The sequence below is a fragment of the Leucoraja erinacea genome, chromosome 34, assembly GCF_028641065.1.
Source record: "Leucoraja erinacea ecotype New England chromosome 34, Leri_hhj_1, whole genome shotgun sequence".
NCBI classification, from domain to species: domain Eukaryota; kingdom Metazoa; phylum Chordata; class Chondrichthyes; order Rajiformes; family Rajidae; genus Leucoraja; species Leucoraja erinaceus.
This window is the reverse complement of record NC_073410.1, coordinates 6228592-6254175: the sequence shown is the minus strand read 5'-3', so window position 1 is coordinate 6254175 and position 25584 is coordinate 6228592. Positions and strand designations below refer to the sequence as shown.

General features: G+C 42.7%; 1 protein-coding gene across 1 annotated transcript in view; it reads right to left on the bottom strand.

The window, feature by feature from the left end:
* Positions 1–365: 365 nt before the first annotated feature.
* Positions 366–25584, bottom strand: part of ascc1 (activating signal cointegrator 1 complex subunit 1) — a 33192-nt gene continuing 7973 nt past the window's right edge. The window contains exons 6-10 of the mRNA XM_055661744.1: positions 23921–24057; positions 15438–15557; positions 12659–12783; positions 10672–10736; positions 366–1199 (exon numbers count right to left, since the gene is read on the bottom strand). Of these exons, the coding sequence (XP_055517719.1) occupies positions 1083–1199; positions 10672–10736; positions 12659–12783; positions 15438–15557; positions 23921–24057 (564 nt within the window). The 3' untranslated portion in view covers positions 366–1082. The remainder of the gene's footprint in view (positions 1200–10671; positions 10737–12658; positions 12784–15437; positions 15558–23920; positions 24058–25584) is intronic.

The window sequence follows — 25584 nt, the reverse complement described above, 5'->3', positions numbered from 1 at the left end:
TAAAAGCCACAAGCAACCTTTATAGGTTTTGCTTGTTATTGTGAACTAGAATACAGTGTCTAAAGGGCAAATCCAATAGCAACATTCAACGGAGAACAAGATAAATATTTAAAGGGAAAATATTTACAGAGATTTAGGGAAAGAGCCAAGGAATGAGATTAATTAACAGCTCACCAATGAGCAATCAGAGCCTGGTGCGATGAATAGCCTCCAGGGCTGCATAATGCTGCATTTATCAAATGGCTACTTCCTGCATTTTATCCTAGATTTTCAACTGTGCCTGTTGTAAGGCAAAGAGAGAAAAAAACAATCCAAACAGACTATATTCTGCAGGGAATTGCTGGGCACGTCAGGCTTTGGCTGCGTGTGATGATTTATTCGTTACATGATAAAGCACATCTGCTCTGTTCCACTATTAACTTACCGCAACATGTTGCAACCAAATATTCCCTGTGAATGTTTGACAGACTGAGACCATTCACCGCAATCAGAGGGCAAGGTGGAGCAGAATGTCAGCAAGCTGGCCTCTCGCTTCTAGGGCTGGAGTGACCATGGATATCTCCTCTGCCTGCTGGCCTCATGGTTCATCTACAAAAGGTGTATGAGCGAGCAGGTCTGTGGTGACACATGTCAGCACAAATATGGCAATCTGCCCGAGACAGCACACGATGATTGGCAAGGGGATGGAAAATTGCCAGATTGGAACAATAGGAGATATCCTGCGGAGGACCAGTGCTGAAGTCAAGAACAGGGATCTCTACCAACCATCTGACTCTGTTGCCTATGACCTGGGAGCACCTGATTCTGTCATATGCAAGAGTACTCCATTGTTCAACGCCAGCATCTCATCCCAAGGCTAAGAAGTCATAACAATTCAATCATTGCTTCTGAAAAAGGGGGTTAAAAGGGGATCAAATTGAAACACTGGTTCATTTGCAATTAAGCATCACTCGAGTCTATTCTGCGGTGGTTTCCAAGTTGAGCAGACGTAAATCTATTGTCGTTATATTTTGGGTGGAGATGGGTGTGCAATGTTATTCTGCACATATTCTGTCAGTCAGGGCTCAACAATTCCACACTCTTTAAGAAAAGTTGATGGATCCTGAACAAGAATAAAAGCCAGAACTGTCAGCTGAGAACCTCTGGGAGATATGGACCGTGTTCAGCTCCACTTCACCAAAAAGGTAGTCTTCAAATTTCTGCAAAGGAAAGGAAGATATTAATACTTTAGTGACAAGGTGCAGGGTTATTTCTCCTTTAGCTGGAGCTCTGTTAATTTGGCCTATCTCAACGTGGAATGGTGATGAAAGAAAGATTACCATGAACTCTACAACTATGTAAGTATTGCAATCAATGCTCGGAGACCCGACTATAATAATTGCAGATGTTGGTTTATACCAAAGATGGACACAAAATGCTGGAGTAACTTAGTGGGTCAGGCTGGAGAAAATAGACTGGTAATGTTTTAGGACGGGACTCTTCTTCAGACCCGAGAATGGGAGTCCAGCCAGGTAGACAAAAGTGCTAGAGAAACTCAGCGGTGCAGCAGCATCTAAAGTGCGAAGGAAATAGGCAACGTTTCGGGCCAAAACCCTTCTTCAGAGTGATGTAGGGTGGGGGGAGGGGGGCGGGGAGAAGAAAGGAAAAAGGTAGAAGAGGAGCCCGAGGGCTGAGAAGGGGAGGAGACAGCAAGGGCTACTGGAAATTGGAGAATTTAATGCTTATGCCGCTAGGGTGCAGACTGCCCAAGTGGGATGAGTGCATTATTAAGGGAGTACCCCAGCATCAGATATGCTGTCCTTCAGAGTAGATGCTTAACCCTAATCCTGTCTCTTCCCTTTGGATGCAAAGGATTCCAAGAGACTATTACTAAGTACACAAATGTTACTCCCTGGCAAATATTTATCTGTCAACTAATATCAAAACACAAGCAAGCTGCTGCTAGTGGGAATTTGAAGTGTGAAAATTATTTGACACATTTCACAAACTGAAAAAGTACCACACTTCAAAGATATTTAATTAACTGTATAGTGGTTTTGTTTGTTCTGAGATCAAAAGGTGCTGTATAAAGGCATGTATTTAGGTCATACCGCACAGAACCAGGCCCTTCAGCCCAACTCTTCCACGCTGACTAACATGCTCCATCGAAGCTTTTCATATTTGCCCACTTTTGGCCTATATCACTCTAAACTACCTCAATTCGTCCATTCCATATACCCACCACCCTCTGTGTGACAAAGCTGCCCGTCTAGTTCTTACTAAAACTTTCCCAATTTTCCCAAGTGGCCCAATTCTATGCAGCAGACTGCGTTTGTTCACCAATTTTGTGCATTAACAAGCCATCTTGTGTTGTAGGTTCTATGAAAGGGTTGCTTTTGGGTTTGTAAAATGTACATAGCGATTAAACATAATTCAGTAAAGCAGCATCAGTTAGTTGCTATCTCCCGAGTTAGACATAGCTCTTTGGGCTAACAAAATCAAGGGATATGGGGAGAAAGCAGGAACGAGGTACTGATTTTGGATGATCAGCCATGATCATATTGAATGGCGGTGCTGGCTTGAAGGGCCGAATGGTCTACTCCTGCACCTATTTTTTATGTTTCTATCACACAGCGGAAAGCAAGGGAGAGAAACACAACAGGCGAGCATCGATCTACTAGCTACCAGCTCATAGAATGGAAAAAATACCTCATTACATTTAATTTTTTTTAAGTAATAATGAAGGAATTGATTTGGGTAGACAAAGTTCTCAGTGTGAAGCATCCAAAACCAGCTGGCAATTTCAGACAACATTATATGGGATGGATCCTTTAGAAAAGTAAAGATTTGATGATTGAAACACTATTAGCGTTCAGATACCAAGTGATAAGAATTTAAATGCGGAATTTGGAAGTCTAATAGGAGATTACCCAAAAATATTAATCAATAATATTTAAATAGAGGTTAAAGAGATAACTAGATATATTTCTGGACAATCGATATGTAATTAGAAGATCTGGAATGTAATTCTAAAATGCTATTCTGCCTTTACACTGTCGGTAGACGTGTTTGTTTTCCGTGGCCTTTCTGTGAGGTTCTCAATTTAATTCCGTGCCTTTATTCCACTCGTTTGTTGGATCTGACAGAGGTGTTTAAAAAAAATAAATAAACCACAGGTTAACGCCATCCACAACAGAGGTAGAAAGAGATGAACCCTGCTCAAACTGCAATTTCAACTGGATATCATTTAAACTCAAGGCCAATTTGAGACTAAAGTGGTGTTGTGGTGCCTGAACATATTCAAAGCCAATTGCGACACATTCCCACTGAGTCAGTGTGGGGCCACCGACACGGGAGAGCAAGTAAAATAGCCAGAAGAAGTCACATCAGCAAGCCTTCCGCACACAGCTTGGAGTTCAACTTGTTCCCAACCATAGCCATTTAATTGATGTAATACATGCTTTTCTTCATTAGAAATAAAAGCCTTCACGCATCTGCTAATCTAATTACTAGTGATTTTTTGTCATGCGTAACCATAAAGTCATACCAGGGTATCTACACGGAAGGTTAATAGATGAGTTGATTGGCCATTTCACAATGTTAAGTGCACTTCATGAGATAGAGGTACAGACAGAGAAAGAGAGACGCACAGAGATAGAACCAGTGGTCACAGTTTTAGAATAAGGGGTAGGCCATTTAGGACTGAGATGAGGAAAAACTTCTTCACCCAGAGAGTTGTGAATCTGTGGAATTCACTGCCACAGACGGCAGTGGTTGCCAATTCATTGGATGTTATCAAGAGAGAGTTAGAATTAGCTCTTAGGGCTAAAGAAATCAAGGGATATGGGGAAAAGGCAGGAATGGGGTACTGATTTTAGATGATCAGCCATGATCTTATTGAATGGCGGTGCTGGCACGAAAGGCCGAATGGCCTATTCCTGCATCTCTTTTTCTGTTTCTATGTTCTTTGAGAAAGTCAGGGATAGAGAGAGAGACAACGAGAGAGAGACTCACAGACAAACGGAGAGAGAGGAGAGAGTTAAAAAAACCCAACAGGTTTTCAGTTCAGAACTGAAGAAGCTGCTACGTGCAGAATGGAACTGTAAATTGGAATACTGTTCTGTAAACAGCAATTGATGTTGGATCAATTATTAATTTTATAATCCGATTTTAATAGACTTTTGTAAACTAAACATAACATGGCATTTCGGGAAATGTAGCATGTACAGCACTAAACCACAGTCTTAATGAGGAGGGAGAGGCTTGTAGGGCAAAATGGCCTCTTTCTTCATCCTAAATTCTCACCTTTACCAAAAGCTGTGTGGATATATTTTCTACCTTGAGTGTGAAGCATATCTGTGGCTGGTTCAAACTTCAATAATTAAGTCCTCAAAATAGTGCAGAATAAATAAGTAGTTGTTTACGTAGATGTACGTTAGAAAGTAATTGTCTCCACTACCAGTCAGTTTCCAGGAATTGTCTTATGGATCCCACGACTCCATATAATCAATAAAATACCAGACTGAGTGTCTAGGCCATTGCCCGCAGTCACTGCTTTAACTACCAGTGTTAATCTGAGTTCTGGATTGCAAGGTGTACACCTCATTGAAGGCATTTACTAACTCCCATTCTTCTGCCACTTGCTCAGGTAAAACCAGCCACCCGAGTTAAAGAAAACTGGAACCCTCAACGACTTTGCATTTTTGGACGCCCTTGAACACCAGATTTTAAAAATGTTTCTATATGCACCTCAACCATTGAACAGCAGGAGGCCCTTGTGAATGAGACCCCAGGAAGGTAAAGGAACTCCAGCTCAAGTTAGAGGCATAGAGACAAAACGTACAGAAATTTGCCCCACCAGGTCTATGTCGCCATCAAGCACCCGTTTACACTCATCCTACACAAGCCTATTTTATTCTCACCACAATCCCGCCACTTCCTCCAGACTTTACCCCTCAACTATATACTAGGGCAATTTATTGTGGCCCATTAACCTACCAACCGATTTGTGAGGAACTGGAGCACCCGGAGAAAATTGTACAGTTGCAGGGAGAACATGCATGCTCCACACAGACAGCATCAATGAATGATCAAATTAATTCATTCAAGCTCCACACAGACAGCACCAGAGGTCAGCATTGAACCCAGGCTGCTGGAACCATGAGGCAGCAGCCCTTCCCTACTGCCATTCCCACTGTTTGTTACTCAGTTTGATTCAATTCATGCTTCAGGGAAAGCTAAACTATGAATCATGTTGAGACAGAAGAGATTTGTTTAACTTGGCATCATGGTTTGGCACCGCCATTTTGGGCCGAAGGGCCTGTTCCTATGCTATCCTGTTCCATGTGCTATAAAGACGAGTGTATTACATTTCATTATTAGGAAACCTAATAATAAATATCATGACCTTGAAAACTAAATGTTAAAAGTAGCCAGGTGTTCCTGCTGGTTTTTCTGACTTTCATAACACAGTCACATCAAAGCGAAGGGGAGATTAGTTTTACACAAGCTCAAAACTAGATTAAAATTTCCTGAAAGCAATTAGCCTCAATAGGACCTCAGTGCGTTTTTAATTATAGAATCTCTCCAAACGGATGGGATCGGCGGGCAGAAATCAGATTTTGGCTCTGGTGTACTTAATGGACTGGCTACCTCAAACATAACGTCGTCTTGGCAATAGTTTCATTTGTCTTGGAGCAAATGGAGGAAGATTATGGGGATCTGATGCATTTCAGGTAGCTTACTTGAATTCTTTGGTTACACAAAAAAGCTGGAGAAACTCAGCGGGTGCAGCAGCATCTATGGAGCGAAGGAAATAGGCAACGTTTCGGCCCGAAACGTTGCCTATTTCCTTCGCTCCATAGATGCTGCTGCACCCGCTGAGTTTCTCCAGCTTTTTTGTGTAACCTTCGATTCTCCAGCATCTGCAGTTCCTTCTTAAATATTTGAATTCCTTGTCTGAATGGAGAAAAAACTAGATGGGCAATTATGCACCCAAGCAGTTTATAGGAAGTTAAATGTTTTATTTACAGTAGGGCATCTTAGAGAGGGGCAGATCATTCAGAGAGCAGAGTCAGAGGTTCTGATTAGCAGATGATCAGTGAGGGGAGGGATTTGGCTGATAGTCGAGCAGATGATGGAGGATCGGAGGAATGCCTCTGCTGAACGAGACCCCAGCAACGATCGGTGTCTCTGCTCAGTCTGGGAGAGAGAAGACAGGGGGAGTAGTGTTGGAAGGAACTGCAGATGCTGGTTTATACAGTAGATGGGACACAAAATGCTGGAGTAACTCAGCAGGTCAGGCAGCATCTCTGGAGAAAAAGGATGGATGATAAGGGTCAGACCCCTTGTTCAGAGTGCTGTAGCTGTAGTGCAGACTTCAGACTGAGTAGTGCTGTACAGACAAGCAACAGCTTGAGAATCACAAAATTGTGATGGAGGTTTCTTGAAACCACTAACATTTCCATTCTTGTACGTCACAAAAAGGGCAAAATATTTTCAGTCTGATGACTGCTCTGGGATACATGCATCAACGGGTCATCAATGTTGACCATTGCTCAATGCCCAAAGGCCTGAGGTTCACCAATGACCAGATCGCAACTGATCCAGCACATTACTAATGTAAATAGAAAAGGAGGCCAAGTGCTGTGTATAGGGTAGGGAATGACTCACTTCCTGACACCTCAAAGCAATTCCACTATCTCGAAGGCACAAGCTGGGAGTTTGATGAAACACCTTCCTGCATATAAACAAGAAGTTTCACACCATCAAAGTTGTCTGCTTGATTGGTATTCCATTCTTCAATCAAAACATTAGTTCCCTCAACCACTGGTGTACACGGACTACAGCAGGAGTCATCCACCGCAATCAGTGACACAGCGGTAGAGTTGCTGCCTCACTGCTCCAAAGAACCGGGTTCGATCCTGACTACGGCTGCTGCCTGTGCGATGTTTATATGTTCTGCCTGTGATCGCGAGGGTTTTCTCCGGATGCTCCGGTTTCCTCCCACATTCCAAAGGCGAGCAGGTTTGTACATTAAGTGACGTCTGTAAATTGCCCCCAGTGTGTGGGACGCAAAAGTGCGATTACATAGAACTAGTGTTCGGGTGATCGATGGTTGGTGTGGACTCGGTGGGCCAAAAGGCCTGTTTCTGCACTGTATCTCTAAAATCTAGAGTCTAGTGTGTAGGTGAGTGATAGAATTAGAAGCAATAATGAGACTGCGGGAAGAATAAAATGGGTGATTAATGTAAATGTGTGGTTGCAGGTTGGGTTGGTGTTGGGATGAAGGGCCTGGTTCCGTATTGTCCGATGAGCGCAGAGGCATGCTGTTACGCTGTGACTCGGACTCTAGACTGAATCTCTCTGGCCTCCAATGGGACTGTCACAGCAATGATCCAGGGCTGGGTGTGGGGAGATTTGCTTGTGTTGCACCCTCTCAGCTTTATAATGTGGAGCTGGCATGATGAGTGGGGTGGTCGCTGACTGTTCACCCATGTTACCGTGGAGAAACCTTGGGGCTGGGAGAGGGTAGTGGAGACGAGCACCGAGAGGCAGTGATGGGGGAAGGCTAGACCCAAAACGTTGCCTATTTCCTTTGTTCCATAGATGCTGCCTCACTCGCTGAGTTTCACCAGCACTTTTGTCTACCTTCGATTCCAGCATCTGCAGTTCCTTCTTGACCATCCTGGTGATCTGTCAGCACACAGAGGGCAGTGCCCGACCAGCCCTCAGCTCGTCATCCTCACACTGAGTGGCCACTCCTCTTGCACGAGCCTACTATCACCCGGCAGCCTCTCCACACCAAGTCGAGGGGGATTCATTGTGCACGGGTACCAGTGAAGGGCCAGGAATGATAGCTTGTTTCCAGCACAGCAGTGTGCGGCAGCAGGGAGGCAGAGATACCAGACACCTTCCCGGCACAACAGAGCTGTGAGACGTGCACCTTTTTATACATGATGCTATATCAATGCTTCTTAGCACTGATTCCATTAGCACTTTCATTGCTGCTTAGCGTTCGGTGCCGAGATCCTGCGCGCTAAGCAGGGCACCATAAACTTTATTGCAACACATAAAGTGATAGTGAGTGTGTCGTTCTCAGATTCATTGCACCTGTAATACAACATTTCCATCACCAAGGATTTCCGTGGGCCAGCAGTTAAAAAGAGAATCCATGTTTACAATTGCCAGACGGCACATCTGGAATTCCCACCGCAGTTGGTCAGTCCCAATGCCCAGTCATAGCTGCTCTCATTCAGTTCCTTGTGGACAACAAGGGAAGATAGATCATACATAACAGGTGGTTGGTTCATCCACTCGGCTAGTGGAGGACGGGGTGTAGGAGGGAAATATGGGGGCGAATTAGTGGCAGCATGGTGGCGCAGTGGTAGAGCTGCTGCCATGCAGCTCCAGAGACATGGGTTCGATCCTGACTACAGGTGCTTGTCTGTAAGGAATTTGTGCGTTCTCTCCCTGTGACCTGCGTGGGTTTTGTCCGGCAGCTCCGGTTTTCACCCACAGGTTCATTAGCTTGGGATAATTGTAAATTGTCCCTGGTGTGTGTAGGATAGTGTTAGTGTATGGGGATCGCTGGTCGGCACGGACTCGGTCACGAAGGAACTGTTTCCACGATGTATCTCGAAACTAAACTAAACAAACTGAAGAATGAAGCAGAAATCAATCGAAAGCAAGTTACTTTGCTTATTCACCTGTACTTAGATAGAGGCATTCTTCTCACAGATAGAACACACTCCTGTTCTTATAACACAGGGTGTTTTACAGCAAGATGGAACCTCAGTTTCATGTCTCCTCTGAAGGACTGAAGTGCAACTCTAGTCCGGAATTAGATTAAAACCCTCATTCTTATCATTCTCATTACAATTTTACTCATGTACAAAGATAATGATGCAAGAAAATATGGCAGCCATTCCATATCATTACAGACTTTAAGTGGTTTAAGTCAATGATGGGAGAAAGGGTAGCGTGGGTACGGGGTGTGGCATGTGTGAGCATCGTAGGGCTGGGGGTGAGTGAAGATTTCCAGTCAAGGATGCACGCACCAATACAAAGGTACACCTGATGAAGGTTGTCAACATAGCATATTATCCCAGCTGTACAATATGCTGGAATATTTATTGCTTAGTTTGTTTGGACTTTAAATTTCCAGAAACCATATTTTGTATTTACACGATGAATCTGCCCTACCGCTGATACTGATTTAGTGGGGTTTGTTAATCTAAGGCATCAGAATTGTTTTTTCCTCTTTGAAAAAAGCTCCAACATATTTAATACCTTATTGGAAGATAAGTACTCCAGGCAATCTCTCAGAAGTACAGCAGCTTGCCATACAGCTAAAATGGACAATATTCTGACATGATCAATGGAACCATGCTGATGCCCTTCAGGATTGTTTCTCATGGTCAGATATGGTGTTCATTTTCATCCACTTTAGTTTAGTTTAGTTCAGAGATACAGCACGGAAACAGGTCCTTCGTCCCACCGAGTCCGCGCCGACCAGCGATCCACATACACCAACACTATCCTACACTCTAGGGACAATTTCCAATTTTTACCAAGGCCAATTGACCTGTACGTCTTTGGAGTGTGGGGGGAAACCGGATAACCCGGTAATAACCCACACAGGTCAGAACGTACAAACTCCGTCCAGCACCCGTAGTCAGGATCGAACCCGGGTAACTGGCGCTGTAACACAGCATCACTACCGCTGCGCCACCATGCCGGCCTACTGCAAAATACAATTATTCTTCATTTACTATATCAGATCAGATTCAGATTCAATTTAATTGTCATTGTCAGTGTACAGTACAGAGACAACGAAATGCATTGTCAGGATCGAACCCGGGTAACTATAAATATATTGCAACGACTTGCAAACGTGCGGTATCTTCTACGACTTCAGAACAGCCCAAAGCATTCCACAGCTAAAGAAGTACTTTCCAAACTGAGTCAATGCTGCAAATTTAAAACGCACCTCAGCAAGTTCTTGATTTCTCAAGGCATACAAATGGAATGGTGTGGATAGGTACAATAAGTGGCATACATATGGTGGCCTATTTCTGTTCTGTATGACATGATGATTCTATAACTCTAATGTAGAAAGCAAAGTAACAATATTTCAGGAAACGATGTCCCAATAACAGGAGGGTAGGATAACCATATCCCAATGATGCACTGATGCCTTATTGTGAAATGTTTTGTTTTGCATACAGCCCGGTAAAATCATACAGCAGACATCATCACCTCGGCAGTACACAAGAGCTGCCATGTTTCTGGCACCAACAAAGTGGATTAGGGATGTTAACTGGTCAAGTATTGACAAGGCAGTAGTGAACACTCTCCTGAACTCATCACACGGGTTGCTTTACAGCAAATGATGGAACCTCAGTTTAATGTCTCACCTGAAGGACTGACTAGCAACCCTAGTCTGGAATGAGATTAAAAAACTCAATCGCTTTGAGAGAATGTGCTATGATTTTATCAACTGGACATGTACTATAAATGAATGTGCGCTCCATGTGTATTTGGAGTGATGATCACATGAGCCATGAATGAATCTAGAATCAAAGACCAAGATTCATAGATGTTACCAACTCGGTACATCATCCCACATAATAGTTAAAGCACTGTACAGAGGAACACAGGGCACTTTTCCCAATCAGGTTTGGTACTGACCTTCAATACATTTCTTGCATCAAATGATTCCCTTTCACGCACGTTCTGTTTGCTGCGTTCCTCCACTGAAAACAACAGAGGTTTTCATTATTGCCAGTTCATCACAGCCATTAAACTAGAATTACAAAGGCATTATTAACACAGAATAACAGAGATTTTCTGCAGGTAAATGATAGCAGAAGTCATGTTCACACCACCAATAAAACAATATCTAACCTACCTCAGTTTTCACTTGGCAGTCTCTCATGCTAGCATAACCAGAGTTCATCCAGATACCTTTTAAATGTTTAGTTTAGTTTAGAGATACAGCGTGGAAACAGGTCCGCCGAGTCCGCACCCACCACCAATCCCCACACATTAACACTATCCTACGCACTAGGGACAATTGACATTTATACCAAACCAATTAACCTACAAACATATGAGTGTGGGGGGAAACGGAAGATCTCGGAGAAAACCCACAGAGGTCACAGGGAGAATGTACAAACTCCATACAGACAGCACCCACAGTCAGAATCAAACCCAGATCTCTGGCACTGTAAGGCAGCAACTCTACCGCTGTTTCTGTCCATACCCTATCAGGCAGACCTCAACATCCCTGTCACTCTTAGATGTTCTCGCCCCCTCAACTCTCTGTAATCCTTCCACTAAACATGCTCGCTGGTCATTGATCTTTTGACTTGAGGAACAGGTCCCTCCTATTCAGTCATTTAGACCACTGATATGTACATCGAAAAATTCGCTCCTCTGTTAGAAACGACACTTTTTTGGGTGATTAATTAATCCTAGCCAGAAATAACACTAGATTTGACGTTAGTTAACGCCCTGGAGCTGAACTCTGATGGTGTGAGATCAGGATCAATATTGTAGCTATTTTTTCCCCTGTCAACCTTCTTGTTGCCTGCTGCAGATGTTAGCACCTGTTATGGAAGTGTTTCATTCACCAGCACCTCATTTAACTTGACCATCCTTCATTTGCAAGATTGCCATTCAGGCTTATGCCAACTCCGAGACCATTCTGGGGAATGCGTGTTGCTTTTTGCAAGATAGTTCTCATTCCAAAATAACACCCAGGAGCTCTCCAACTCTACGAAAAACTATGTGCAGGAAGGAACTGCAGATGCTGGTTTACACCGAAGATAGACACAAAGGACTGCTCTCACCCCAACCATGGACTGTTTACCCTCCTACTATCCGGGAGGCGCTACAGGTCTCTCCGTTGCCGAACCAGCAGGTCGAGGAACAGCTTCTTTCCGGCGGCTGTCACTCTACTCAACAACGTACCTCGGTGACTGCCAATCACCACACCCCCCCCGGACACTTATTATTATTTATTCAAATCGTTTGCTATGTCGCTCTTCAAGGGAGATGCTAAATGCATTTCGTTGTCTCTGTACTGTACACTGACAATGACAATTAAAATTGAATCTGAATCTGAATCTGAATCTGAAAAAGCTGGAGTAACTCAATGGGACAGGCAGCATCTGTGGATAGAAGGTTAGGTGAAGTTACGGATCAAGACGCTTCTTCTGAACCTGAAACGTCACCCATTCCTTCTCTCCAGAGATGCGGTCTGTCCCGCTGAGTTACTACCGTATTTTGTGTCTATCTATCAAAAACACAACAGGAGAACTCTAGAAACCGGATTTAAAAAAAATAATATTTTAACATTTTTTTTGGAGACAGAGGAATAGGTGACGTTTCAACTGGAAGAAGGGTCTCGACCTGAAACGTCACCTACTTATTTTCTCCAAAGATACTGTCTGACAGGTTGCGGTAACTCCAGCCTTTAGTGTTTATTTTTCTTTATACATATTGGTGGAAATGAAGCGCAAGCCCTGTGAAATATCTCAAATAATTTAAATTCAGCAGAGTTAATATCAGGGCTATACAAGTATAATCTATAAAGTTGCCCAGCATCTATCATACTGTGTGTGTGATTGATATGGTGATACAGCACTAGATGAGTTGAGTATAATGCACGCACCTGTTGGGTCTCTTCTGAAAAGCGTATTCATCATCGTCGCATGGAGCTTCACCCTGTCCCACTCTTTCCCCATCAGTCCTGACGCCATAAATCGCTCCAGCAGCCCATCAACAATCAGCTGCAATCTACACATAAAGGAATTTCAGGTCAATATCAGGAGACAAGCAGCAAAGTAGCAACCTCCACCAACACTGGATGCTTGCAGACTTGTTGCTCAAAATGCAATTATTCTTCATTTACTATATTGCAAAGACTTGCAAACGTGCGGTATCTTCTACGACTTCAGAACAGCCCAAAGCATTCCACAGCTAAAGAAGTACTTTAGAAGAACATTATTTTTTTTAACTGTGGTAAGCTATAAAGAAGGAACAATCCGAGTTCCAATTCTGAAACAAGTGGAGTTTAAAAAAAATACCAACTTCACCATCTGCTTCTGAAAGACAACAGTGGACAGCGTGGATCCCGCAAGGCAGGAGCCAATCCAACATGTAGAGTTACAGGTCCCTGGAGTGCAGGGAGATGTAAACCTAGGCAGGAGCAACCTCATACATAGCTGCCAGGTCCCCTGGGTAGGTGAGAATAGGACTAATCTTCCATGTAAATACGCAACTGTAAACAATATGACTAATGTTGTATGACTCAGGATTTAATGGACTGCATTGGTAATCAACAGCTAACATAGATCTTTACCTTGTCCAGTAATACAGTGTTGAAGTATTAAACTACCATTAGCAATAAGACTACGACATCAACACCCATTTCATCACTCTGAAACCTCTTAAGTCTCGGATTCCACCTTGGCTTACTGGCAGCAGCAGGGATGGGAATTGATTAGAAGACAATCTTCAGAACACTTCAATGATTCCAAGCAACAAAAAACTCTCATGAGATCATTGTTTGCCTGCTCCATCTCCATCATTAAATTGCAGAGACGTGGCAATCTTCAGCTCAGATCATCATACTTTCTCAGGGGTTTTGGAGGGGGAGGTGGGTCTGATGACACATGGTACTAATAATGGGTTTACTGAACACAATCGTAAAAGACATGGGTACAAATCAACCTCATCTCTGCAGCATCCCTCAGTTCCAAAGGAGCTTTGCTTGATTTGTGAGCAAGCCAGAGACACGTGGGTTGAGTGAATGCGAGGCGCCATGTCAATAGATTTTATTTACTAATTGCTTGGTTAATGATCACTCTGTAGCCAATTGACTTTCATTCATTTCTGTAAAAAAAATTAAGAATGGAAAAAAAAAGAATCAAAATAAAACCACAATTTAAAGGACATACACAGCTTGTACTCTCTTCATTGGTAATATTCCAATAGTATTCTGATACCATCTGACTCACCTAGTTGAGTACTTCCAGTATTCTACAATCCTGCCTTAGTTTATCAGTGACTAAACAGCCAAGTTTCAAGTAATTTCAGAAATTACATTTTACAGCCTCATTTGTCCATATGCTTGGAGTGGGCAAATGTTTGGCAGATGCAGTATAATGTGGATGAATGTGAGGTTATCCATTTTGGTGGCAAAAACGGGAAAGCAGATTATTATCTAAATGGTGGCCGATTGGGAAAGGGGGAGATACAGCGAGACCTGGGTGTCATGGTACACCAGTCATTGAAGGTAGGCATGCAGGTGCAGCAGGCAGTAAAGAAAGCAAATGGTATGTTGGCTTTCATAGCAAGAGGATTTGAGTATAGGAGCAGGGAGGTTCTACTGCAGTTGTACAGGGTCTTGGTGAGACCACACCTGGAGTATTGCGTGCAGTTTTGGTCTCCAAATCTGAGGAAGGACATTATTGCCATAGAGGGAGTGCAGAGAAGGTTCACCAGACTGATTCCTGGGATGTCAGGACTGTCTTATGAAGAAAGACTGGATAGACTTGGTTTATACTCTCTAGAATTTAGGAGATTGAGAGGGGATCTTATAGAAACTTACAAAATTCCTAAGGGGTTGGACAGGCTAGATGCAGGAAGATTGTTCCCGATGTTGGGGAAGTCCAGGACAAGGGGTCACAGCTTAAGGATAAGGGGGAAATCCTTTAGAACCGAGATGAGGAGAACTTTTTTCACACAGAGAGTGGTGAATCTCTGGAACTCTCTGCCACAGAGGGTAGTTGAGGCCAGTTCATTGGCTATATTTAAGAGGGAGTTAGATGTGGCCCTTGTGGCCAAGGGGATCAGAGGGTATGGAGAGAAGGCAGGTACGGGATACTGAGTTGGATGATCAGCCATGATCATATTGAATGGCGGTGCAGGCTCGAAGGGCCGACTGGCCTACTCCTGCACCTGATTTCTATGTTTCTATGTTTCTATATCTCAACTGCACCACGGCCCCTTAAACACCGAAAAGTATTGGCTCTGAAAATGGCCATGGAGCATATATGGAGAAAATCATCTTACGCAACGCCATCCAAATATCATTTTCCTGACTATTCCTCTTCAAATATGTATCTAGTTCCTCATTGAATTATACTCAATATGCTTACACCATCTTTTTCAAGGCATGCATTTCAGTTTGTAACTCTATTCCTATGCACAATAACTGTACATAACAAAGTTCCCAAAATAGCTATCATATGAATAACTATTCATGGTCATTTTCAAGGCACTGCCTTGTTTTGTTCTCACTGGACAGGACAGGATGCAATAAGAAATAGAGTAGGATTATTAAATTTTACAGCAATAGCTTTAAGAATAATTAATTCTCTCAAATGTAGTCTTCCCTCAGAAACCACTTTGAGATAGAACGTGCTATCAGAATCTTCATTACTTACTTGTCCGTTCCATTTTTCATTTCAATCTTTCCGTAAAGAACATCAACCATACTTGGGTCATCGTTCATGTACTCGATCCCTTTCACCCACACAGCGAGCGGCTTTCCATCTGTGAGTTTACTGAAACAGACAGGCAGAGCAACAAAGACATGTAAGCCACTCGAACTCTGATACTGCCAGAGGTTGGGAGATCAGATGTAATGGAATTTTCAAATGCAGGAGATAGCAGCAAACATACATTGTCAGAAAAATCTAAAATAAGGCAACAAGCCATGAATTGTTTGATGGACTTCATCTCAACATCACATGACATGGCATACAAAAGAAGACATAGCCAAATGTATGATAAGGTTATTTTGCACTTTCAGGCTCTCGTAGCCCTTCACTTCAAGACATTTATCCTAACATCCAAATGGCCAATGTGCTGACCTTAGATCATCAGCCCGTCAAGTCCATTCTGACTCCCAGGAAAGTGACCCAATTAGGTCCATACCCTCTCACATTCTCTTGTACACCTCCAACTTACTTTCTCTAATACATAGCCATCAACTCCCAGTAAGGGATTATGTACTCTATTTCACCTGTAAGAGTCTTCTTCAGTTTACTACAGATGCTTTCTGCTGTGCCCTTCCTATCGGAACATTGTAAGCACCACAACAGTGAGATCTTTTCACAAGTGTGTTTAAAAGCATTTCAGAGGGACACTATTGATAGTGCAGCAGTCTCTTAATACTACCCCCCAGCAACATTCTCGACTGCGTGCACTGAAGTGGTATTAAACTCCTGCTGTCTTTTGAAGAGACTGTGAAACCAGTTGGGACACAAGCAACTACACATGCTGAAACCTTGAGCAAAACACAAAGTACTGGAGTAACGCAGTGGGTCAGGCAGCATCTGTGGAGGATGTGAATAGGCGGTGTTTCGGTTCGGGACCCTTCTTCACAATACCAATTGAGCCAAGTTTATCAAATTAAACAGACAAGATTGAAGGGAGATGAAAGGTCACAAAAAGTAATGTTTTTTTAAAAATCTGTAAGTGCTAATGGGAGGATAAAGCAGGGTCTCACCACTGGCTTTAAATTGTTTGAATTTTTACAGTGACAATATTCTAAGAACGAGTGAACTCAATTGAGTAATTTCACAGTCAAACAAGTCGAGTGATCATGCTGGTTTAAATGATAGGGACCAAAATGAAACAAAATCTGGTAGTACTATTTTTGCTTCAAGAATATTTTGCTTGGATTGAGAGGAGATACTGTGCTTCATTCAATTACTCTGTTTCTCTTGCTCTTATAATTAGACTGCTTTCTGAACACACTGATTTTGTTTGTTTTACAATGGCCTATTTGCCCATATAGACACCCATCGCACTGCTAGCTGACATCAGTTTTCAATGGAGAACCTGTTAAAAAAATACCCCCCACAACCTGCTTCAATGCAAAGCCTTTTCTACTTCTGCCGTGATAAGTGCACCTGAGGAAGATGCTTAATCCACTGAACAACCAACATAAACTACTCCACATCTCACCCATACTTGTTGTGTAAACCAAAAATATGCTCTCCTAACAAACATTAATCTAAGTGTGAGTCATGATCTCCTGAGAGACAATGTTCCAATCTTAACACTCGCCTTGGAAATAACTTATTGCTACATGTTTACTCAAGTAGAAGCTGAATCCACTGGTACTCATTTGTATTCGTGTCACTGGTGAATGTCAGCAGACAGGGGTTGTATTGCATTACGTTCAACCGAGAGAAATACAATGAATATGTGACAGAAACAAGCGAGTGGATGTAAAACATATCTAACTAAAGATGCTGGTGATAGAAATGCGTCTGGCCCTTCAGTGGAAGTGCTGAATACAATTACTGCCTCCCCAAACCAAATGTGAATCACCAAAACCTAACAAATGTAGACAGATTTGGAATCTGTCTCACAACCAGGTAATCATAGCCCCTACCATAGATCCTTTAGCGGAGCAAGATAGACCACTCCTGCTAAATGCAATGGGCTGACGGGTAGTATGCAACGGAACGGAACAGTTTGTGTTAATAAATTTAAATTCTGAAAATGAGGAGAAGATTTTTCCCAAATAATTTTTATTTTTACGAGGATGTTTCCGTAACCGGCTTCCGTCTCCGCACTAGTATCCTGTGGGATCTTTGGTGCGGAGACGGAAGCCGGTTACGGAAATGGGGCCGAAAATTACCCATGCATCTGCCCATGACCGTACTACGTCTTTTTCGTCGAGTGGACTATCTTGCTCGCTATAGGATCTTTGGCCCCTACTACATCCAGATTTCTTCCTGCTGTACCATGATCCAGCCCCCTTTACCCCTCTCCACCTGGCTCACACTGCTAATCCATGTGGCTCCTTCATTATGGCTCCATGCAGTATCCACCCCGCCTCCACCCTGCTCCTCCATTCTACCCCTTTACCCCTCCATCATTCAGCCCACTTCCCCATTTTGCTCCACCCAGCTTCATTCCCTCTGGACCATCCGGCCCCCTTGCCCCTCCTCCATCCAGCCCATTTCCCCCATCCAGCCTCCATTTCTCCTGTGCCATTCAGCCCCATTCACCAATGCATAAAGCTGCTTTCCCTGTGTCAAATAGGCCCCCTTCCAGCCTGGGTCACACACACCCTCTTCCAGCCATCCTCTAAACGACATGGCTGACTGCAGGACTTCTTGTACCTGCCATTCAACACACAATTTGGCTTTGAAAGGGTATCAACACAAAACGTGAACTAATGAAGGCAATTAAACATAAGCATTTTAGGACAAAATGCTTGAGGGAGCCATATCTTACTAACTCTCCAGCTTAAAAAACAAGTTACAAATGGTGAATGACTGAAAATATATATATTTCTAATACGCAGCAGACCCACCATCATTTCAGAGGAAAACAATGTTAACATTTCCTCTCTCAGAGACTGGTAAACGTTATTCCCTTATCCTGTACCTGGACACTGTAAATGGCTCAATGGCAATCATGTATTGTCTTTCCGCTGACTGGATAGCATGCAACAAAAGCTTTTCACAGTAACTCGGTGCATGTGACAATAAATTGAACTGAACCGACTGTCAAACTTTCATTTCCATTTTTAGTTCTGCAATTTTTACCAAAACAGTTAAATGCACAATTTGGTAAAGTAACCACTTCCTTAAGTTACATAAATATTAGATTTTTCTGTTACCTTAACAGCGGAAATCTTTAAAGCTGCTCAGGGCAGAGGATTAATAGGCAGCCCAGGGTTTCTGAAAGACTTGCTGTAAACCTTATCACGAGTGTGATGAGCTTGCACCTCATTGTACTAAATGCACAAATCGTTTCTGTTGAATAATCAGTTTTTCATTCATAGACAAAGCCCGGGTTTGTTCTTAGTTTAAATCAGCCCTGATGTAGTTCTTCCAGCTATCAAGGGGAGCCGGGGAACAAGGTCAATTTTTTGGCAGTGCTGTGGCTCTAACAACATGTTGTGCCACGGAGTGTCTTGGCACAGTGCTCTGCACATCGGTGTGCGAGTTCAAAAACACACGTAATCCACGGCTGCTCTTTCTAAACTACGCTTGTTTACAAATTTTGCTTCGACAATGATTTGTGGCAAAGAATAACCTCATTTATTTTCTTTTGTGCAGCAACTTGAAGCTCAGTTTGCTTGATAAAAGCTTGCTGACAAGCGAAGGAAAATAAGAAGCTCTTCTCAGTTCCATCACTGCTCACTGGTAACTTGATTCACCTGTTTATTTTTACTGCTAACTTCCTGTGGAAATAAAGCTGCAGCTTTCCTAACATGGCTTTAAAGTTGTAACCCTTAATTATGGGCCTGTCCCAATAGGTGATGTTTTAGGTCGGGGACTAGTTTTAATGGAATTCACCTACGATACCCGACTACAACCTACGACAGCAAAAATTGTCGCCGCTCTCGCCGAAAAATTTTCAACACGTTTAAAATTTTGTGGCAGTCGTCTGTAGTCGCTCAAAAAAATTGCCTATGTGGGACAGGCCCATTAGGAGCATCACATTGAAGATGCTTGGAATCATTCATTACAGGAGCCTATTCAACTCTCTGTGCCTGTGGCAGCTCTATAAAATAATCATTAGGCCACTCAGCCCATCAAGTCTACTCTGCCAAATATATCTCACTCTCCTGTTCTTTACCAATGGTTTTATTGTTCTTGCTTTTAAATGTAAAGACTTGCACCTACTGTATGTTCTGATGCTTCCCTATCTTTACTGTAGACCTGCAAACTAAGTTTATTTTCTCCTCTCAACTAGAAAAAATGTTAGCTTTTAAAACACATATCTTTCTTTTGTTATTGCATACTAATGTAACTTAATATATTATTGATTGTAATTTAATAATTGAATATACTCCCATTTTTTTACAGATGGTATGTATCTTCCCTCCTTTTGCCCATTATACTAATTAACTGTTGTGGCCCTGGAGTATTTTGTAGGTTTTATTAACATTTCCTGTTGCCGCTCTAGTCAATATGGCGTCAGGAAGTTCAGCTATTGTTTTCACAACCCCTAAGATTCAGATTCAGATGTGTTTATTGCCATATACACCAGGGTGTAATGAAATTCCATGTTTGCATGACACTCACAGAATAAACAGTGCACTTGGCCATGATAGATACAACCATACGTAGGACAAAACAGTAGAATGGTGCAACGGTTGTAGTGCAAATAAAACTACAGTTACGGAATAACTGAATGAGGTCGAGTTAATAATAAGGCCACGTGACTGCACCTCTGAGAAGGGGATGTGAAAAAGGTTAGGAAGAAACTGTTCTTGTTTAGATGACTGGGCTTTCAAGCTCCTATGTCTTCTCCCAGAAAGTAGAAGAGACAAAAGAGAATGGCCACGGTGGTAGGCATCCTTAATACTTGCAGATGAAGTGCACCATGACAAGAACTGGATAGAAGGAAATGATGTGCATGTTATGGGCTGGGCTGCGTTGATTGAGTGTTTGATTGTCACATGTACTTGGTAGAGTGAAATTCTTTCTTTTCCATACCACGCGAAGAGACGCCAGGTATAGGATGCTGACAAAGTTGCAGAAGTATTCAATATAGTCCCAATGGACTCGCTTCCATCTCATCTCATCCTCATCCCACCCCCCCCCCCCCCCCCTCCATCCCCACCCCGAGTCCCTCATTGTCCTTGCCCCCCCCACATCGGGTCCCGTTGACCATTTCCCATTGCTGACCATTCTCTGCAGCTTCAGGCAAAGCAGTAGCCACCGTAATACTTTCTCTAACACACCGAAAGAAGTTCGAGACAATCATCGTTTACATGCTGAATTTTCTCAGACGCCTAAGAAAGTAAAAATACAGTTGCGCTTTCTTCACCACTGCATCAGGCCACGATGGAGAAAATGACATGAAGAAGAGATTAAATAAAGACTGGGAGAAGCACCACACTACACCCGTCTTTATAGACCTTTTGGAATAAGTAGCCCCCGGTTCCTTGTCAAACGTTTATGTGATAATAAATGATAATGAGGGGATTGCTAAAAGTTATCGTTGGGATATAAATAATTGCAAGTCATTACAAAAGGAGGTTTGGTGATTTTAAAACAAATAAGATTTGGCAATTTCTGAATTTCTTTCATTGTATTTGCGCTAGATTTTTAAGTCACCTTCTTATGTAGTCCGTCCACCATTACCCAACAAAATGGGTAGATTTGGCAAACATAAAAGTCTACAATACTACATTAGAGCAATTGAACCCGGGTCTCTGGCAATGTGTGGCAGCAACTCTATCACTGCGCCAATGTACTACCACTGCAAATCTATTATTCTATGTCCCTGCTTTTTTACTCCTCAGGTGAAGGAAAAAGGTCCTTGGTATTTACTCTGTCTAAATTTATTATAATTTTACAAACACCTCAATTGTGTTTTGTCTCTGGCTCCTCTGTTCCAAACAAAACAATCCAATCTTGCTTCATAGCTAAAATCTTCCGGTTCCAAAATCATCCTTGTAAATCTCTGGATATACCAGATGCATTGGCTTCTAATATTTGTGTTCTTCTGTGACTGAGTTACTGTTCTTTTTGTTCTATTGCCATGCATGTATAATATATTTGGCTGCTGCAATAGCAGTATCTCCCTTTGTTTTGCCAGCATTGTCTTTCTGAAATTAGAACCAGAATCTAGAGGATGTGTCGCTGTTTATTTGTGAGAATCCCTGAAACCATGTTGGCCAATTCCGTGAGATTCCTATAAATTTTTAGTCTTTGCAGGAAGCCACTGATTTAAAACATATGCACTGGAGTCCGCAAGGTAATTGATTTCCAGAGGGGGCATCTTGGACGGTGACAATCCTTTTTAGATAGCTCTCTACACCCGATTGTTTGAAAAATATCAATACAAAAATCATGAATCTAATTATTGCCAATTCTTTAACCTAAATGTATTACTGCAGTCATAATTCACCACCAGTATTATCAGTGGATTTAACAACATGGAATTTACATTGGAAGTAGAGGATTCCTTCACTATTGAACCCAGTCAGAATGCAGTTATTTCACTGCAGATCTAAACTGGTCCAATCCAGATTGAAGAAAGAGGATGCCACAAATTAACATTGCTCAGAACATTTTCAAGTGATTAATGACACCTAGTGGTGGATAAATCCTACCACTTATTGCATGGTCACACTAACTTCAAGGAAGGAGAGAGACCCTTTCAACCCATCGAGTCTATGCCAGTTCATAGAGCAATCCCATTCCTTGCTAATTTTCCACGAAACCTACAAACTTATCAACTCCTCGCAGATTCTACCAATCACCTCCAACAGGGGCAATTTACAGAAGCCAATTTAGTTACCAACCTGCATGTCTTTGGGTACACAAAAAAGCTGGAGAAACTCAGTGGGTGCAGCAGCATCTATGGAGCGAAGGAAATAGGCAACGTTTCGGGGGAAATGTCGCCGAGTCTGAAGAAGGGTTTCGGCCCGAAACGTTGCCTATTTCCTTCGCTCCATAGATGCTGCTGCACCCGCTGAGTTTCTCCAGCTTTTTTGTGTACCTTCGATTTTCCAGCATCTGCAGTTCCTTCTTAAACAACTGCATGTCTTTGGGATCCGGGAGAAAACTAAAGCACCTTGGAGGGAAAATCACACACTCAGAGTGAATATACAAACTCCACACAGACAGCACCAGTGGGCATAGCTTAAAGGAGATGTGCCTGGTTACTTATTTACACAGAGGGTGGCAAGTGCCTGGAACCTGCTGCCAGGGGTGGTAGTTGAGGCACATACGTTAGTTGGATAGGCACATGGATATACAGGGAATGGAATGATATGGATTATGCAGGCAGATAACAGATGGTCTGGGCAACATTGTGGGCTGAAGGGCCTGTACTTGTGCTGTACTGTTCAATGCTTGTAAGAATTAAACATGGATGCTGGAACTGTGAGCCAGCAGTTCTACTCATTGCCACCCCAAATGATGTTAGTTATCAGTTAATTAAATATGCTTATCTGGTATAAACACCACAATACTCGATGAATGAATAAATAAAATAAATTCTCCCCAGGCTCATTATAAAGAAGGGTCTCGACCCGAAACGTCACCGATTCCTTTTCCCCAGAGAAGCTGCCTGACCCACTGTGTTACTCCAGCATTTTGTTTCCATCTATCTGCAAATAAACATTTACCCTCCATTATACTATGAACCGCAGCTCTTTATGTCATAAGTGATAAGAGCACAATAAGGCCATTCGGCCCATCATGTCTACTCCGCCATTCAATCATGCCTGATCTCTCTCTCCTTCCCAACCCCATTCTCCTGCCATCTCCCCATAACCTCTGACACCCGTACTAATCTGGAATCTATCTACCTCTGCCTCAAAATGACTCAATACTGGGGCTGTGAGGCAGCAGCACCACTAGTTACACCACTGTATCACCATAAAGTCAGACATGGAGTCAGTCTGGTTGATATATCTGTGACCCTAGAAGAACAAATGGAATAAAGCTTCTGAATAAAGCCCCAGTGGGAAAACGGAACAGATAAACAATATTGAAGCCACCAGCATTCCAAGTTACAACCTGGTTCTGAACTTTAGGTTACTTGCTTATAAAGTTGCCGTGCCTTGACAACTGGTGCAGGGAGTGAGAAGATTACAAGTACACTCAAACGCTTAAACTGGTGATCATAAAGTAAGCAAACAAAACATTTGATTTTTAGGAAGTAAAGGTATGGAAGATATGACAAGCTTGCTCATACCTTAGTTACTTAAATAGTGAGAATGTGCTATTTTCAATCATAGTGAGTGTGGGGATGGATACTTTCAAGGATGATTGGCCAAGCTTGAAGGAGTGCTGTGCTGAGAGATGTAGGTGCTAGCAATCGATGCATAGACTGTTGTGGCAAATGAGCGGTTTTAGTGCCGTCTATCCGGTGTAACACTAGTTAATGCTGGAGGAGCACGGGAACGCTGAAAATCGCCGTGGGTTTTACTCACTCAATAAAGTCCTCCTTGCATTTCCGCAGCAGTTCACAGGCCTTTGTCACTTCTTGGTCATTAAGTAGGATGAGCGTTCCGATTGTTAGGTGTAGCTTTGTGGGGTTCTGGAAAATACTGTCATCAATCCCACGGTCCTGGAGGGGATAAGTTCAGAAGATCATGAAGTGATAGGAGCCCAATTAGGCCCTTCGGCCCATCAAGTCATTCATTCATGGCTGATCTGTCGCTCCCGCTCAACCCCGTTCTCCTGCCGTCCCCCCATAACCCCTGACACCCATAGACATCAAGAATCCATCTATCTCTGCCTTAAAAACATCCATCGACTCCACAGCCTTCTGAGGCAATGAATTCCGTGAATTTAGCGTGGGAGGAAACTGGAGCGCCCAGAGAAAACCCACGCGGTCCCAGGGAGAACGTACAAACTCCCTACAGGCAGCACCCGGAGTCGGGATCAAACCCGGATCTCTATCGCCGTAACAAGTCAGATATTATTGAAGTGGTGATTCTGCTTCCCAGATTATAAAAGCATTTGCACTGAAAGGCATTATTATGGAAAGAGGCATGAATACTGCCCAAAGTCTAATGAAGTAGGTAGGAATCTAACTCTCCATTGCTCTAGTGGGTCCTCTTTGAACTGTTAAGGGTCCAGGGATTGCACTTTTAACTTCAAGTACTTATCACTGCCGTTATGGAGATCCAATTATAATGCTGACGTAAGGGGGCAGCTATCAATACATGATTGCAGGCCGCTTTGCTGTGATTATATCAGTTTGATTATATCAGTTTGCACAACATAAGCTTCAGGTTTTCTTGCAACTTGACCAGTGCAACATTAATAGAATGGCCTCGGGGCTATCCAGATCAATCCGTACGTGTAGCAGAGCTCAAATTGGTTAAACTCCATTAATACCACACCACTGTGCTTCTTTGATCAAAGGCTTAATGTAGTAGGCTTGATTCAATTAGCAGTGGTGCTCTTTTGATCAGAAAAACTTTGATCAGTTGTAATACCATGGAGATATGCAACGTGTTAATTTCTTCCTAGATATGATTTAAAATATTCATATCATCATCTACTGGTAATTAGATATAAGAGCAAATCACCTCTTGAAAGATTTAAATTGTCTGGACTGCGACTGTGGCATTTAACTGCTAACTTGACGTCTCCCTGAAGGTCAGTATTCCAAGCACACCTCATGTCTGGATACTTTTAATTCTACAGTATTCAAATTGCTTGTGTTAAAAGATAATTCGCTTGCAAGTTTCATTCTCCATATCAATGAATGTTTTATTTTAATGATCACAAATTCAGGAAAGTTCATCTTACCATGGAAGAACACTTGAGGGGATAAACTGGGGCTTAATTTCACAGAACCTTTACAGCCTGCGAGATAGTTGTTTGGCCTGTCAAATGCACAAAGACTCTCTTCAAGAGCAATCCTACTAATCACACTCTGCCGCCTTCTCTACAAGTTATTCTCTTTCCAGCACCCTTCTGAACTACTTATTGTACCATTGTGTATTAATGATGAATGCGTTGGGGCTGGTGGATATAATGACACAGCATGGAAACAGGCCCTTCGGCCCACCAAATCCATACTGACCATCAACCACCCATTTACACGAGTCCTACATTAATCCTAGTTTTAAAAATCTCCTCA